This window comes from Sceloporus undulatus, chromosome 6, assembly GCF_019175285.1.
Source record: "Sceloporus undulatus isolate JIND9_A2432 ecotype Alabama chromosome 6, SceUnd_v1.1, whole genome shotgun sequence".
Lineage (NCBI taxonomy): Eukaryota > Metazoa > Chordata > Lepidosauria > Squamata > Phrynosomatidae > Sceloporus > Sceloporus undulatus.
The window spans coordinates 22,946,696-22,965,331 of NC_056527.1; the positions used below are offsets into that span (position 1 = coordinate 22,946,696).

The window sequence follows — 18,636 nt, forward strand, 5'->3', positions numbered from 1 at the left end:
TATTTTAAAATACTCAACCAGAGAATTCTAGTGTCTCACCAAACCAATGAATCATTTGTGCAGTGGTGCACTGCTGCAACAAGAAGCTTCTTGCATTGGTGCAACAAGAAGCTAATTGTTGCTGTTGTTTTTAAATCAAGAGATTACAATCTCACCAAAAGCCATTTGTTTATTTCTTCCACTTATCAGGGTTTTCCATAACAAGGAGTACAAAAGATCTCAAGGTCAATATTTATCAGGAAGCTTACCATGAAAATAGATCTGAGTCATGTTCTCTAGTAATCCTCTTCTGAAGCACAGCCAGCTCGAGCAAGGCATTCCAAACTCTCTTTCTGATCTCAGGTCCAAAAGGAAGCTTACTGCTTCACCTGAACTCACACCTCTAGTGGGAAAACCTTGCAGCACTGAGCCTGCCAGTTTGGATGCAGATTCATTTATCAAAACTAACTTTTACTCCTTAGACAACTTCTTAATTTTTACTATTTATTTTGTTATAATGGCTTTCAAAAAACCACAACCTCTCTCAGGGCAAGTGTCTCCATCTGCAGGAAATGTATTTTTTATATTAACCATACAGTTGCCCCTTGGTTTGCATGGATTTCCTATCTGTGACTCTCACTTACTCGTGAGGAGCAAACAGAAAGTATTAAAATGGGGCATGTGTCCAAGGTGCACACTTGCAGCCGCTCATAGGCATGTGCCCCCATTCAAGCCTATGGGGCTTGAATATGTGTGAAATTCCATTCCAGACCCCCCATGAAAGTGGAGGGCTGACTGTATTTTTAAAACAGATATATCCCATCCCCCTCAAATGCTAACAGATATAAATTAGTCTATTTTCTGTACAGGTTGGATCCCTGGGTGGCATTCAAGATGCAAATATTCATAACATGGATAATTTTTAGAGCTCTCTAGTACAATGGGCTCTTAGTATCTGCTGGGGTTTGGTTCCAGAACCCCCTGTGGATACCAAAATCCTGGATGCTCAAGTGCCATTATGTGCAATGGCCTAGTAAAATGGTATCCCTTATATAGTATATAATTTGAGCTCAGTTTTCAGCAATTCAGCTAAACTGAAGAGAAAAGAGGAAAGTGGGAGGAAAGAAAGTGGGATATTTAAAAAGTAGCTGAAAAACATGAGATGGCAGAGGATAAACTGTGCCAAACTGGGACAGTTGGAACATATGGGTCCTTTCCCTTAAACCAGATCTGGAAAGGGCAACACTTCAGATAAAGGATGCTTTTACTGGGTGTCATTCACATAATCTTCATCAAAGATAGCACACGGACACTTTGAACTAATCCAAAAGGTAGTCCCAACAACACTAGATAAGTCAATCAATAGGATATTGGTACAAACACTTACATAAGTCCTATTGATTCAATGGATCTTCTCTAGTTAAGACTAACAATTGAATTTAGGTCCCTATTTATATGTGAATATTAATTTTAGTATTTCATATTTCCCTATCTTTCTGATTTTCTGCTCATTTCAAAAGCAAGCACATTTTCATTATCACAGCTTAATAATTTTTATTATTAATGACCATTGAATAACTGCTTTTCTTGCTCTCAAATAGAAGTCTCCAGTAAATGAAAGTAGTTTCTCCAATAACGTTTGCCTTTTACCTGGTCCTGTCCAATTTATTAAGAGCCTTGAGATACAGTGCTGGAAAGAATACTTATAGTACTATTAACATGGAATAATGCAATTCTTCTTGTGGGATTTCAAAGAGAATAAATTAGTTCACAGCCACTTATTATAACAGTCAAGCTTTTTACCAAAGAAAAAAGAAAAAAAAAGATCAATGGAAATCCTGAGTTTGATGAAAATTCAATTCCTAATGTGACAAAAAATAATAATTTACATCCAGGCAAATTTGTTATCATATGAAAAGTCTTGCAACTCATTTTGCATCAATGACAATGGAATCCTATGCACATTTATGTGAAAGTACAGGAACTAGCATGGTGTAGGTAGTTTGAAAGTTGAACTACAACTCTGGGGATCAGGATTCAAATCCCTGCTCAGCTATGGAAACTGGCAAGTTATATTCTTTCAGCATCAGAGGATGGCAAAGGCAAACCCACTCTGAACAAACCTGCTCAAGAAAACCCTGCCTGAGAGTCACCATAAGTCAGAAATGACTTGAAAGCACACAACAATAACAAATGCCCCACTATATACCATGAGAGAGTCTGACTTGCCCAGTCATCCATTGGGTTTCCATGGCTGAATAGGGACTCGAACTCTTGTCTCCCAGGGTCATAGTCCAACACCACACTGGCTTCTTATAAATAGGCTACAATGTGTTAAATCTACACTGTCATGAAAGATGCTGGGCTGGCAAAGGCAGAAATATATACAGTTACTCTGGCCCCATTCACACTGAAAAATAACCTGGTGTGGGAACCGGGTTGTTTCCCTGAAATGCCACAATCGATTCTATCCGTGGCATTGATTTGCCACAATTGTGGCATTTTACCCTGGGATTCAGTTCACATGTGCCAACAGGGTAAAATGCCATTATCCTGGCAGAAGGGGGGGGGTAGGAAGGGGAGGAAAAGTGGAGGTGGCTGAGGGAGAGGAAGAGGAGGAATGACAAGAATGGAGGGGGAAATAGAGGTGCTGGAGGGAAGGAGAAAGACTGCGGGGGCAATCGGAGGTAGCTGGAGGGAAGGAGCAGGACTGAGGGGGCAATCGGAGGCAAGATCAGGGGTGATGGTGGAGGAAGGAGGAGGAAGCACAAGAATGGAGGGGGCAATCGGAGGTGATTGGAGGGAGGCAAGAATGGGGGGTGACTGAGGGAGAGGAAGAGGAAGGAAGAAATTGGATGGGAGCGATTTTCAAGTTCCCATTGGCTAAAAAACGGTTCTTTCAAAAAGAACCGCAAGAAAATCCATGACAAAAACCCTGGGTTAAAGGGGATTTACACTGCGCCACGCACAATTCGGGTCAGAAAACCCTGGAGTAAGTATGAACAACCCCCCGATTTGGGTCATGAAACCCCGACACAAGTATGAATGACCCTCATTAAAATTGGATTAGCGCTCAGGTTAAAATGCAGTGTGAATGGGCCCCCTGAGATGGTATGCTGAGCTACAGTACAGTTTGGTCATCTAGCCAAAAGAGGGTGCAGGACATTGGCAGAACATCATCCACTAAATGCAGATATTTGCAACTGATGCAGAATGACTGAACACTGAGACTGGAGACTGGTGCTTCTTAGGGAAAGTTTTTGGAAGGAGGATCAGAAACAACATCAGCAGCATATTTGAAAAAAAGATCTTCAAACCATGCATTGCTCAAATCCAGGACTCAAAAAGATGATTGTTTTTTTAGACTCTAGTTCCCAGAATCCCTTAGCCAGCGTGGCTATGGACAAATTATACAACTTTTGGTGTTCAGTCAAAACGCCATTCTCTCCACACCATGGTCTGATTGTTTTTATTAAATAAAAATGATGAAAAAGTATTTTTTTTAAAAAATATAGAAATTGTGCACACATTTGGCATTTTCATCTATGCAAATTTTCCAAGCAACTTTTTACAAATGATCCAACCAAATTTGGGTATGGCACTTTACTTAATATGTAACTCATTATATTGTTTATATTTGTTTTTAGCTTATTTAAATTATCTTACTGTTTTTAGTCTAACACCTGTTTTGATGCTATTGTAAGCTGCCCTGAAATCTCTTAATATTGGGTAGAGTATAAATATTTTAATAAATAATAAATAACACATTTAAAAGGCCTTTTTTTAGCTAGGAGCTACCCTACAAAATTCAGAGATGTCAGGACACGAAGTATGCAGTAATGCTGATAACTGTTATCATGATACATATGTGGTATTCTAGAAACTGTGCAATTAGTTGCTTCGATTACAGATGTAGGCCAAATAAAATTCTCAAATCCTAGCTGACACGTGTTTGGGCTAGTAGCCAGCTGACATTTTAGATTAATTCATTTTCAGGCAGGCACATCTGTCAAATTAGGATAAATGACATGAGGATTGATAAAAAGAGAATTAAAAATTCAATGCAAACCAAAGAACTTTACACCCAGCTATGAAAACTGGGACAGACTTTGCTGTAGCCAATGAACCTCTGCAAATTACACAAGCCTGTGATGAAAACACGTTTTCCAATAGTGTGGCTGTTTTTAATGTTTGTTTTTTGGGGGGGAGCTGAATTTTTTTAAAAAACAATAAAAACCTACAAACTGGTTTCCCCCCCACAAATTCAATATTTTTATCAATTCAGTTGTTGGTCAGCTTTGATTAAGTGTGGACATTGATGTTCCAGTGTGGTTTCATTTCATTTAATGCCTGCTAGGGCTATAAAACCAGAACCTGACAGGGCTCTGCTGCAAACCACCCCAGCAGAGAGAATGAGAGGACCACAGTGACTATCTGGGGCTAGGGGGAAGAAGAAGCTGCTGGTTCTACTGCTGCTTGGACCTTTGCCTTCCAAGTGTCTTCTAAGCAGAGCCCTCCCTCACTCCACTCCATCTGGTGCCATCCAGCCATGGAGGGGGAGATGCAGGCTCAGCTCCATCAGGCCTGACCTGAACTAAGAAGAAGAGCTCTCCCTCCAGCCTGTGTGCCTTGGTCCAGGCCTCAGAGGGAGAGAAGAACTGCTGGACCGGATCCCCTTCCCCACCACCATTCCCGTCTCTTTTTGTGTCATGTCTTTTTAGATTGTAAGGCTGAGGGCAGGGAGCTGCCTAATTAAAAATAATAATAATTGTAAGCTGCTCTGAAAGCCTTTAGGGCTGAAGGGCGGGGTATAAATACCGTAAATAATAAATAAATAGTGCCTTTGAACAGATTTCCGTGTTTCATATCAGAAAATTAAAGTGTTTTGAAAGTGTATTAGAAGACATTAACCCTTTCTTACTCTTTGCAGGATATTTCTTTGCAGAATCATTTCATACAGTCACATGTTACAACACAGAAATGCCAAAGCAAGTTATGAAAAAACTGTACATGATAGAGCAAATCAGAGGTCATTTTTTGATTTAGAATGCCAAATTCCTATAAAACTAGCATACATTCTTTAAAAGTTTTTATGATGCTAATTTTGCAGGCTTTTGCTATTCATGTGGTTGCTATACAGTGTAATGTGTGACATTGGGACTCATGAAAGATAAATCACAAGGCCTAGGAAACATATTCAGGGGTAGCTGTGTTGGCCATGCAGCAAAATACAACAAAATACAAAATCCACAAAAGGGCAATACCCTTACTGGCCAAACAAAATACAGAAAATACACCATGCAAGCTTTTGAAGCTTTACTGGCTTCTTTCTCAGGCCATGTGAGGATGGGGAAATTCTTGAGTAATTCTTCTTGTATTTCTTTTTGAGAAATTCAGTGTTCTTGTTAGCTTCCCTTGATCTCAAGGGAAATTACTTTTTTGTTGCTAAGGGAGTTGAAATTTTATTACCAGTATTTTATTGCCCTTTTGTCCCCAGTCCCCACATGGACAAGGAAGGAAGTGCCCTCTGCCTACATTGTGATCTCTCTCTAGATCATTTTAACTGACAACAGAAGTAACATCTGAGACAAAGTGTAGGCCTGTGACTCCAATATTGTCACTTTTCTTCTCCTGTATGAGTTTTAACATCTTTGCCTGATGAAGAAGCCAGTGAAGAATTGAAAGCTTGAATGAAGTACAGTGCGCCCTTGCTTTATGTGGGACATCTGTTCCGGACTCCCCCGTGTAAAGCAAATTACGCGTATGCTCGAGTCCCATTTAAATGAATGGGGCTTGTGCACACGGCAGCATGGCGGTGTGGCGGAGCACGCCCCATTAGTCCCTATGGGACTCGTTACCCCTTCCTCCCCGTGCAGCTTTCAGAGTATGACGCGGGCACACTGTATTTTCGACATTTTGGTTGGTCAATAAAAGTATTACTCGTTTGTGCACAAGGACAAGGTTCATGATTAAGAAAAGTGCAAACTATGTACAGTGGAGCTTATTCTTAGGTAAACAAAATTACTGGATAGCTTGTCTATTATAGAATTGACAAGTATCCTATATTATTACTACTAATATTTTTAGAATATGTTTAATAAAAACAACCAGATTTATAAACATATAAAACAAGTCCAAAGAAAGCAATAATGACTAGAAAAAATACATTTAGCATGAATAAATTAATCTCAATATATCTTTATATATTGATTATGTCTAGTTTTATTTAAATTATGACACACTTCTCATCTACGTTATTGTGTTTCAATTTAACAGATCTTCTTAATGATGTAACCAAATCAGTGTAAATACTTTAATTGTTCTTTCTACCAATAAATGTTGTTCTTTCCCATCTAATATAACCATGTGATTATCTATGCTTAATATGCAAAATAAATATTTGTATGCATTAACTATATTTCCCATTTCTAAGTCAGTGATTTTATTGTTTCATTTGATAGTTAATAAACCTGACCATTTAATTTTCCAGTATTTTATTACAGAGCTCCAGTCTCTTCATCCAACTTTCCTGAAGATTTCTCCTTAAGCCTGTGGGTAATTCTGCCCATTTCCATCAATAATTAAATTAGCAGACATGCAAGTGTCCTTTCTTATGAAGAATGTCTCCTAAATGAAGGTGGGAAAGCTTTTCTCTTTATATAATCAGAAAAAGATGCCAAAACGTCCCATAACTTTGGGTGTGGGTCTTTTATAAAGACCAATGTGTGCATCACATCATTATCAATGTGGACAATATGTTAATTTCACAGAGAAATACATGGCTAAGCTGAAATTGATGCTTTCACTTGGTAAGAACAGAACACAAACTTGTTAATAGCTTCTACCTGATTATCAACCCTACATGTCACAAACTTTAGCTGTCTTTATTTTGAAAATCTGGCAAAACTAGTAAATACGCAGAGGGCTGCAATGTAACACACCATCTCCATGTGTCAGGATGGAAGAGAAAAATGATCTAACTAAAATTAATATTCAGTGCGGAGTGTAAACCTCTAAAAATCTATGGCAGAAGGCAAGATTCTTTCTGCTCTGATTAGCCTCAGTTTGGCGAGAATTTCCCCCAGTAGCAAGGTACACAGCTGAAGAGTACTCCTGGATCAGTCCAGACTTTACCTTTCCATGTATTATGCATGCCATTGATTATTTTTACTTAAACAGATCAATTCAAGTTCTGGTGGAAATGAGACCCTTTAATTACACCTCTTATGTAGCTGGCCCTATCTAATTAAAGGAAATTTTAAAAATGGAATCAAAGCTATTGTCTAAATAGTGCCTGTTTCTGGGGAGAACAAATGCTATCAGGCGTTTTATTGTTGGCTAAAATCTTCATTTTGTATGTGTTTATAAAGGACCTGGCAATCTGATAACTAGTTTTAGAGGATGCACATTGACAGATGCTGGTGAAGAATACCTCCCAAGGCAGACTGAAGGAGAGAGAAGAATTTAAGGTGACTAGCAAAGCCAACCTGGAAGGAGAAAACCATTAGACAAGCTTCTGGGTCTTTCACTAGCTCATCTTGGATTTGTTCATAAAACTAAACCACAGGACAGAAGGAATCCTTTTTAAAGGGACTGGTTCTGAGATAAGTGCTTAGGGAAGTGAGGGACAAGTCCTCTCTGAGGATTTCCTCTGTTTCAAGAATGTGTTTCAAGGATCTTCAGTTTTCAAATCTCAGAAGATACAAGAAATATAGCCCAAGAGAAAATGTAATCCAAAACACCCCAAGGACCAAAAGGTCCCTATCATTGCTCTGTTTGAAGTTCAAGATTTAAAGACAAAGAACACAAAGATGGAAGAGTAGCAGGAGCCTTGTAGTTCCCAATGAATAGTTTGCAGTGGGACAGCAGATGGTGTAACAGCATTTCCCATTTGGGTAAGATGCATTGCATTGCTATTTAGATTAGGGTAATTATTTATAAGTAATCCACCCATTTCTAAATTAGCACACACATGTTAGGCAGTCTCTATTTTGTATTGTATTGGGGGATTTTTAGGTGATACACTGCTGCTTCTTTAGCCATGAACAAGTGGTTGGCAATACTTGGGTTTGATATTTACATTAGAAAAATAGGCAGCTTCATTGTAAGTGGTACATCCAGAGAAGAACACTCTGGTGGAAGTGCACTTTAGAGACTATTCAGTTTTACTATCCAGATCTGTGTTTTGACAGATCTATAGTTACTTAGAGGTGGAACTTTGACTATACGCATAGGCAAGGTACCTATGGAAGGGGGAAATATAAATAGCGTTGCCAGTTTGGGACGACATTTCGTTGACAGGACGAGCAAGTGCCAACGCCTCCATGACGATTTACTCCCGAGAGAAGCTCATGGGGGTCTGAACGCAGATCACAGGTTTCCCATGATTTCTGACGATTTCCTGACAATTTACACATGGTAAGCCTCCCATGTGATAAGCCCCATAGGGATGGCCTGGGTGGTGTCATTAAGCATCGGACATTAAGTACCAACCACAGTTGTTCACAGTGTGGCATTCAAATATACACATACGTTTGTTCCTGTTTGGAAATTAACATTTCGATTTTAAAGTGAAATGAGGGGATTACTCTTTCTCACCCACTTAGGAAGATGGGAGAAGGACCATTTAATCCACCCTCTTGCTTCTAGCAAGAAGGTGGATGAAGAGCAGAGGGTGGGCCAGGGACCCTCAATGACTAATTAAATACACATACCCACAGAAGAGTCTATGTAAGTTGCATCAAAAATTCAATTAGGTCTTGAAAATTGTGCAAGCTATTGCTGTACTAGCTGAGTTAGAGATCTGCACACAGTCTTTTCCTCTCTCCTGGAGCTGAGCCCACCAAAACTGGAATAATTTGCACCCTTCTCTCCTGCTTGGAGATGACTGCTGAAAACTGGAGACTCGGGATAAGATTCTGAGATCCAGCAAGACTAATCCAAGCACTTTAAGACTAATCAATTTTATTAGGCAGATTTATATTTCAGCAGAGAAAGATCAGATGGGCAAGTAGACACAGTGCACCTTAAAGGCTGATGTGACTAACCCTGTTCCTCTGCACATCAAGAATTTGGACTGTCATATTACTGTTTTGAAAACCTGGCAACCCTTCCAATGCCTAAACTCAATACATTAACCTTGAAGGCCTCTACTATGCATGGCAACACCTTTCACACCCTAAGAGCACTCACTGACAGATTCTGTTAAATCCTAGATGTGTGCGTGTTTTCCCCTCAGACAATTCACCAAGCTGGAATGTCAACTCTAAAATTAGATGTCAGCAGCATCTTTAGTTTTATCATGGTTCCATTATGCTTGTGCTTCATCATTTTCAGTGGCTCCACAACTGTTTCTGTGTGATGGGTTGCAGCTGTGGATTCCATGGACTGTTTTTGTTTGTTGTTGTCCTAATTTCTCCCCTCAAGCCACTAATTTACAAACATGAACTCAGACTTAATTTGCTTCAGGTTTCCTTTTCTGTGCAGCGAGTTGCTACTATGGATTCGAAACATTGTTTGGGTGTATTGCTGTGCTTTTTCCTCCCATAAATCCCAAACCCCCTGCTTTGCAGACATAATTTCAAAATTAATTTGCCCAATTTTCTCTTTTCTTTGCAGTGGCTTGCCTAACTGCACAAGAAGGGTAACCATAAGGGATGGCAGAGGTCACATGCTTTTCTCGCAGCAGTGAATCAAGTATGACAGCAGCCAAATCTTCCAAAGCAATTTGGAATTCAATTCTTCATTTTAAATTGGTGCTGTTTGGGAGCAACAGTGGCAACCCTTATATTATATCATAGCCTCCAAAATTTCACAGATGAAAATCTGGGCACATATGGCCAAACACCATAAGATGTGGTCAAGACAACAAATGCTGTTCATGAGGAAGAACACAAAAGCTAGGAGAACATGTAGCAGTTGGCTTTTGAGCCTATTGAGAAGGGCAAAATTCTGCCCCCTCTTTTATGCTCTCTCCTGCTGAATTAACTGAGTGCAAACTACTTTATATTTTGAACTCAATTTGCAGCAACTGAAGAAAACTGTGGACAAATGGGGAAAGTGGGAGGAAAAAGAATAGTGGCATTTAAAAAGCAGCTGAACATGTGAGAGAACGACTGATTGGGACTGTCCCAAATTGAGACAGTGGGATGGTATGTTATATGCCATTTTCTGTGAATTGTATGGTTTCTAATGCAGGTAGTGAGGACATAGTGTTCATCATCCCACCATGATCCTATTTCTGGATCCTCATCCTGCACTCTATGATTATGATTTGCCCTAGGACGAGAGGTACCATTGCTACTAATGACAATAGCAGCCATTTTGGGGAAGGCTAAACCAGAACAGGACTGTTGTGGCAGCAAGGGACTAAATCTCTTTCCCCCACATGCCTAGGTTCCAATTCAGATTGCCCACTGCTGTACAGCTGTTTGTTTAATGACAAACAATGCCTGCAAGGCCCAATCATTGGTTGAATGGCACATCTACTTTAGCTCTGATTTAACAGAAGACAACTTCATCTGTTTGCCTAAAGTAGATCTCAGCTGTCATTTCCTAGAAAAGCTCCCATGAAAGCCAGAAGCGGGGGAAAGCCTTCCATATTTCTTCCGCAGCATAACCAGTGACCTCAAGCTGTGCAATGATACATCCCATTAACAATTCTCCAAATCGTTTAGTCTTGCTTTGAAGCTTAATGTAAGCCTGGCAGCTCTCTCCAAGTAGAACACTGCAAATGATTAGTAGCAAAGATCGTAGCACAGGCATGTATCTGTATTACCAAAGTAAACATAATTTGTAAAGTTTGTTTTCCAACTAAAGAGAAACAAGAGGGTTATAATCCAGCTTAATATTACACACAAATAATGCACTGTGGAATGGAGGTATTTAATATGTACTGACTTGATACAGGGATGCAGCTAGGGGTGGATGGATGTGCCTATGTCTCATCTCTACTAGATGTTGTATTCTGAAATCCATTTAATCTCATTTTCATATCAGCCTGTGGGTCTTTTTTAAAAGATCAAAGAAATATATGAATTTTTTTGCGTCTACTTTACCCTGATGCACATTTTTGTATTTCTTCCCAAAATAAGCAAATTACTGTAGCTTTTCAAAGGCCTGAAATATGCATTTTATAAAATATAAATTTTTATGTGCATTTTACTTTAAATTATACATTTGGTATGTATTTTATTGTAAAATATGCTTTTTGCATGCATTTACACTAAAATACACATCTTAGTACTAATTGTGCCCTAAAGGCATATGATTACAACAATTAGAAATCTTATGAAGATCAATGGAATGGAGCTCAAAATATATGTAAGTACTGAGAACATTGCTTTAACACTAACAAAAACTGAAGAATATTTTTCTACACATATAAACATTTTGCAACAATTCAGCAATATAAACACATACAAGTTCAGTTGTCTTCAAGAAACAACACATGGAAAGATAACCTGATAAATATCTTGTGAGTATAAATATACTATAGTAGCAGACTGTAGCAATTATGTTGTTGTTGTTGTTTTTACTACTATTATCTCATTTAGCAGACAGAGATATTGAATCTTGGTTTTTATAGCTTACCTCTCAGTGAGACAAAAAAGGTGTGTGTGTGTGTGTGGAGGATGTCTGGATTTCATGAAAAAATTCTTATCATTACAATTTCTTAAGAACATGAAAAAATACAGCTAATTTACACAGGAATGATAATAATTGTGTGTTTAATACCTGTGCAGCTTGAGTGTAACAGTTCCATAAACAGTTGTAAATCCCAAAAGACGAACCCATCTTAGGAGAATACAGCGAAATATGCTTGGTTCAAAGTATAAAATGATGACCTATAAAGTAAAGGAACATCAGACATAAGGCATCTTCACCTGAATCACAGAAAATACTTACTTTGACTGTTTCTTAGGGATCACTATTAGCAGTAGCAACACCCATAATTTTTGTATTTTCCACTATGTCCTGGATTTAGCTTTGACAGGAGATGGAAATGTTGGGGTAGAAAAAAAATAAATATCAGAAACAGAGTATGATACAGTATTTAGCCTTTTCTGTCAGAGCACTTTGGTACCACAGAAAACTACAAATTCCCAGATTCCATTATCAATCATTTTATTGCGGTCAATGACCATAATAAATGACCATATTCCACAATTCATATGAATACATAAAATACATGCATACTATGAACATTAGTAAGATACATACACCTATAGACACAAGTAAAATATGAATATAAATGTAAATATAAGTCATAAAAATATAAAATATAGATATAAATTATAACTGCATACACAAATAGTAAAGCCTAATCATTTACTAAAATCTTATTTTCACAGATCTTAATTGCAGCAGCACAAAATTTTGCTGTCTTGCTGAACATCTCTGTATACTGCCCTGACATCAACAAAAGAATATGAAAACCCTCTGAACCACCAGGGAATGCCTTTATATATGGTTCAAAAAGAGTTTCCTGAATTCCAAGCTAAAAGGAACAGTGCAGAAGAACATGAGTTATTGTTTCAATTTCACCAGAGCTGCAGGGGCATTTATATTGATAGTATGGAATCTTTTTAAGTTTCCCTTCTTCTGTTGCTGATGGCAAAGCATTTAATTGAGTAAGAGTAAAGGCTTTACTTTGATTTGATACTGAAAGCAAATAAAGGTCTGGATTCCACAGGATGGATCCATGACAGTTAAAGCGGTGTCAAACCAAGTCTCTTGCCATGCTATACCTGTTGGTAAGAGTTTAAGATATAGACTAGAGTTTTAAAAAAACGAAAGAAAGCAAAAGATGTATTTGGTATTTTCCATGCAGCATGAGTCGCTGTTGTTTGGGAAACAGATTTCTAGACCCTGGGCACACAAAATCTGTTTCTTGGTTCTTGGTGGCCTTGGACAAGTCTCACTCTCTTAGCCTCAGAGGATGGCAATGGCAAACTCACTCTGAAGAAATTTGCTGGGATCACCTTAAGTTTGCCATAAGTCAGAAACGGCATGAAGACACACAACACTTGTAGAGCCACTTGTACTGGTTTGAGCAATGGACTGGGACTCTAGGAAAAGAGGGTCTGAATCCCCATTCAGCCATGGAAACCCCATTGGCTGATCTTGAGCTCTCTCAGCCTCAGAGGAAAGCAATGGTAACCTGAATGAATCTAGCGAAGAAAACCCTATGCCAGGGTCATTACAAGTCAGAGTCATCTTGAAGGTACATAACAACAACTTTTATATTACATGTATTAATATACTGTAACTCAAAAATGCTGAAAATAATACCAACAATTTTCAGCTTGGTCTTTTTTTATTCCTAAAATGTGCTCACTAGTTAAACTTAAGGCTCTTTTAGTTGTTCAAATAATATTAATGCTTCTGTCTACCTCAGATATATAAAGTTAATTACAGGAGAATAAACTGTGGGAGAGATGAGGGAAATCAAAGTGTGAAACTCTAATTACTTTTCAAGCTGTACTGTGGAGCAGGTATTAAAGGGAAAATGGTGTCCTTAAATGTCATCCCTCAGCTAATAAGTAGCATAATAATTAATACGTTTCTGAGGAAAGTTCCTTAAGGTCATTTCTTTTAAATTCTAAATAAAGCCAATAGATGAGATTTTCAAAAGCATCCTGGTGGTTTCGGAGCACACATTCCAAGTGGCATTCACATTAATTGGGGCCAACGTATTTGTGTCCCTGGCAACTAAATCCTAATCAAATGACGTGAAAAGAAAGAACAGAGCTTAGAAAGTTACTTTTAAAGAGTAATTCATTACAGTTATAGGAATAAATTAACCCAAACTAGAAAACACTTGTTGAATCAATGGGATTTATATTAAGTATTAACGTCCTAAATTCCGATTGATTCCTGTTTGTTGAAAGCACCCTTTAGTTATCACATGCAAATCACTCCTGCCTTCCTAGGTTCACACAGTATATATACCCAACGTCTTTCTAGGCAAGCATTCTCTGATGATGCCAGTCACAGATGCTGGCGAAACGTCAGGAATATACTCTTCTAGAACATGGCCACATAGCCCGAAAAACCCACAAAAAACCCTTTAGTTACTTTGAAAAAATAATCTGAATGCTGCAAGCTCTGAGCCCATGGCACAAAACACTTAACTCTTCTAGTCTACTTCCTTGTCATCTCAAAACCCACAACAGAGCATAAGATAACAATGTGAGACCCAGCAGGAACCTCATGGCGTTCCTTTTCTACCATTTAGTGAAGTCATATCCTATTTCCCATACCTATAAAAATAATTAAAAAGTAACAGTCTATATCAGGGCCATACCAATCAGACATTTGATTGGGACCTAGAAGCCGTAACTATTGTGCAAAGCAAAACAGTTGGCAATAGACAGTGCGATAGAAAACATCAGAAGATTACAAAAGGTGACAAAAACGAAATGCAACATGCTTTTAATCTAGGCCTCATTATAGACATGATAAGCAAAGCTTCACAATCTGGCACATACTTTCTGGATGGGAAGATCAAATATTTATTTCAATCAAAGAGATGAAAAAAGAGTGGCAAATTGTAGCATCAGCATGTTTCCATGTGAATAAATTTGAGTTCTGTTTGTTGTTATTGTGTGCCTTTAAGTCGTTTCCAGCTTATGGTGACCCAAAAGTGAACCTTTTGGGGTTTTCCTGGTAAGATTTGTTCAGAGAGGGTTTTCCTTTGCTTTCTTCTGAGGCTGAGAGGGGATGACTTGTCCAAAGTGAGTTGGTATTCATGGCTGAGTGGCAATTCAAACCCTGGTCTCCTGAGACAATCCAGCTCTCAAACTACTACACCAACACAGTTTCTCAATCCTCCATTCCCCTGTCCCCCATTCTCTTCCTAACATATATTCTAGGACCAAAGATGCCTTTTCAGTGAGATATGAGGAAAGTTCCTTTTAAAAAACAACAACTATAGCAGCCAGAAGATCCAAGCCGGGGCTGAATGAGAGAGGCAGCCAGCATGGAGGACGCAGGATGGAGGACGCAAGTACGGAGACATGCACAAATGTTTGCGTCCTCCATCCTGCATCCTCCAGGCCGGCTGCCTCTTTCCTTCTGTCCCAGCCTCCTTCTAATGTAGGCCTGCCAAGGCAGAGAAGCAATAGGAGGCCAGGCAGCAGCATGGAGGAGGAGGAAGAGGAGGCAGAGGCAGAGGAGGAGGAAGAGGAGGAGGACCGGAGGAGAGGACTGCTGCTGCCGCTGCCACCACCATCACCACTGCCGGACCCCAGACACCAGCAACCAGGTAGGCAGGGAGGCAGCAATCCAAGGACGGTAGTGAAGAGGGAGACCCATGGGGTCCCTCTGGGGCCTCTGCCACCCTGGATCACTGAAAGGGGGAGAGGGAGAAGGAAAGGGATGGCTGCTTGTCTTCCCCAATGGGAATGACACGCGTGCCAAGGGAAAACCCCAATTCCAAACAGGCCCCCTTTTCATAAGGTAAATGGGGGGCCTTTTGGAATCGAGCTTTTCCCTGTGGCAGACCTGGGATCCAATGCGAGTCATGCCACCAGTGGGAATGGGCCCAGGAACTAGTTTTGTCCCAGCCCACTATGTCAAGCACAAGATAGCTGTCAGCACTTGCTGACAGAAGAGTCAGTCCTATTATTTGGAAGTGCAAGACAGCTCACCTTGGGTAGAAGATCCGGGAAACATTTTGTCCATTCTGATAGGGCTATATATGATCATACTATCTACAAGCAATTGACAGGTAAGTTTGCCTCCCTCAGGCACAAATATATCATGAGCCATTTTCGACTAGGCTCTCTGTTTTTAAAGGTTGCAATTTTTTAAAAAAAGCTCCAGGAAATTAACAAAAAGAGATCTGTCCATCTATCACATTGGCCTGGGGCTGAAATATATTCATGTGCTGCACTATCTGCAGTTCCATCTCATTCGAGTTCTGTTTCAGATCACTTAAACCAAAGAAACTGTTGTTTCAGCCAGTGATTAATGAACTGATTGACTGAAAACCTATTATGATGCTCTCTGGGCTGACCCAAAAGATTTTGCTGTCTCGGCCAAGTCTGTACATGGCAACTTAATCTTAATGTTTGTTTATTTATTTGTATCGCACAATCAGTCTACATGGCACTTCACAAAGTACTGCAGCACTAATAGAAGGACAGTGTCTTCTACCAGGATTTTATCACATGGAGGGAAATTGGACATTTAAATGGGGTTTATCCCATGAAAATTGCGCATTTACTATTAAATCGCAATTAAGATTTTCAGACACAGTGTAATAAAAGAGCCATTATTCTGGGAATAACCAGGGAATAACCTAGCAATAAACAGCAAGAAAGCATTTTCAGGATTTTCCTGTGAATGATTTGTTGCTGTTTATTGCCTGGTTATTCACAGTTTGATGCCACTTTAATCGATTTTCAATGCAAAATCATGTGAAAAGCTTTATTGCAATTTTATGATATTCATGAGATATTCCCAGGATAATGGCCATTTAATTGCAACATTGTATAAAAATCTTAATTGTGAATGCTCAATTTTCACTGGATAATCTCCTTTATACTTCCAATTGCCCCCGTGTGATAAAGTCCTGAAGGCAGCAATTTTGTTTAGGGGGTCCACAATGGGTTTGGGGAGTTATCCTAAATTGCTGGGAAGCTGCCAATATCAACCTGCCAATTCAGGTTCTACCACTGGGAAGGGTTTCCTTACTCTACCTAATTGTAGGGCCAGCACTGACACTTCTCCCACATGAACAGTACATCAGCAGAATCCAGCCCCCCCCCCCCCCCCATATACACACCCTCCTCCTTCATCAAAATTGATCCCAAGGTGGTTTATAAGATTAAATAACACAAATATACCAAAACAAAAATAAAAGATGAACTGGGAAACAAAATGATGATGATGATGTAGGGAAAGGTTCATAAAGAATACTTTAAAATAATTAATGAATTGTTGCTAGCATTCAAAGGAAAGCAACATTGGCATTATCAAGTAAGCTTCCTATAGTCAGCATGTGTAGTAGAAAATGGAGAGTCTGGGAGCTGGCATCTTATATATACAGAACACTAACCAAGCCCTTGACCTGATGCTATGCAGCATTCCTGAAGGTCTCTTCATTCTTTCTTGGTTTTCCGGTCATTTTCTGGGCTCATATGATGATAGAAATATGCTAAGGTGCAATGTCGTTACTTTATATCTTCCAGAAAAGCCATCTGTTCTTTAAGGGAGGTGTTTAGGACTAAAACATCTCAGTATCTTTATTTGTTTTCCTGCATTGTTCCACAATGAACCCATGTACAACAGAAGTAGCAGTGTGTTTTATGAATGTCACATGACTATACAGTTGGTTCCTCACATTCAATGCTTTCCCTTTTGTAAATATGATGATTCATGGATTTGATCAATACCTTCTCTCTGGGAATCTCTGGGTCGTCTGGCATGATTCTATGCTCAACCTCCAGCAGAAGTTGGAGAATCGTGCTGGAGGACCTAGAGATTCCTAGAGAGGCACTCTCAAGAAGAAGACGACATTTTTAGTTATATTTATTTATATTCATGGTTCTTCCACTTTTATGAGGCAAGCTGCCCCTACCAAGTGGAAATTGGGGGGGGGGGGGGGCGACGACTATATTTTCATGAGAAAAAAGTTCTTGCTTTACAATAAATGCAATAAGGATAATAGCTTGTTAGAGTTTCTTTTTTATATACATGCCCTTTAAATTCTCATGAAGTTGTTGGAAGGTCATGGCAAACTGGTTTCTGTGCATCTCTCCCAGTTTTACCTGCTCCGTCTGCCCTCTTCTTCTGATGTGGCCATGATAAGAACATAAAAAAATCTTTGCTCCTGGGTTTGTTTAAACACTGTTCATCATTACACCTGAAGCCTAAACTATGACCAGTCTTAAGTTTGTTTTGTTGAAGCAAACCAGCTTCACAAATCTTGTTTTAAAGTTGTATCAAAGAAACCATAGGGTACTATAACAAAAGAAGGTTGTGACACTCAGAACAGTGGAGGATCTTGTGTGTGGCTTTTTCAGTGACTTAATCCGACTCCATGAAGCATGAGAGGCAGTCACCCATGTACCATCTGTCTGTTAATGGGAAGCTCTATGCACTCTAGGAACTGTGGGAGGCAGCCACCCACATTTCCTGGAGTGCCTAGGCCATCTTGTTAATAAAGTGACAGACATTAGGCACTAAAGTGAATGGGTGGCTGTCTCCCACACTTCATTGAATGTGATAAAGTCATCAAAGAAGCACAGACAATCCCACATCCCATGTTGCTCTGAATGGCATAGGCCTCTTGTTTTCTAGTTTAAAAAATTAGTTTAAAAGAACACCTTTCCCAAACTCTTTACATACTTAAGGTAAATGCTAGTGAATAACAGAGAGTAACTGTTACTCATAGCTTCCACCTCCAAAAAGGCAAAATTGCAGCCACTCATTGCATTAGATCTAAAACTAAGGTCATTCCCCATTGTTTCTTCACGAGTGAGTAATGGGTGACAACATGTTTTTAAAATGCTATCACAAACCTTGTAAGGAAAAAAATCGTGAACACTGTGTATCACAGAGGGAAGTATTAGACACAGGAGTGGAATGATTATCAGCTGGAGACTATAGTAGAAATATTTACAAGAAGGGTGTATGCACACTTATAAG

The 18,636-nt window shown here is 39.3% G+C and overlaps 1 protein-coding gene across 1 annotated transcript in view; it reads right to left on the reverse strand.

Moving 5' to 3' along the window:
* GPR158 (G protein-coupled receptor 158) overlaps positions 1-18,636 on the reverse strand; it is a 150,006-nt gene that overhangs the window by 30,447 nt on the left and 100,923 nt on the right. The window contains exon 6 of the mRNA XM_042477554.1: positions 11,716-11,825. Coding sequence (XP_042333488.1) covers positions 11,716-11,825 — 110 coding nt within the window. The remainder of the gene's footprint in view (positions 1-11,715; positions 11,826-18,636) is intronic.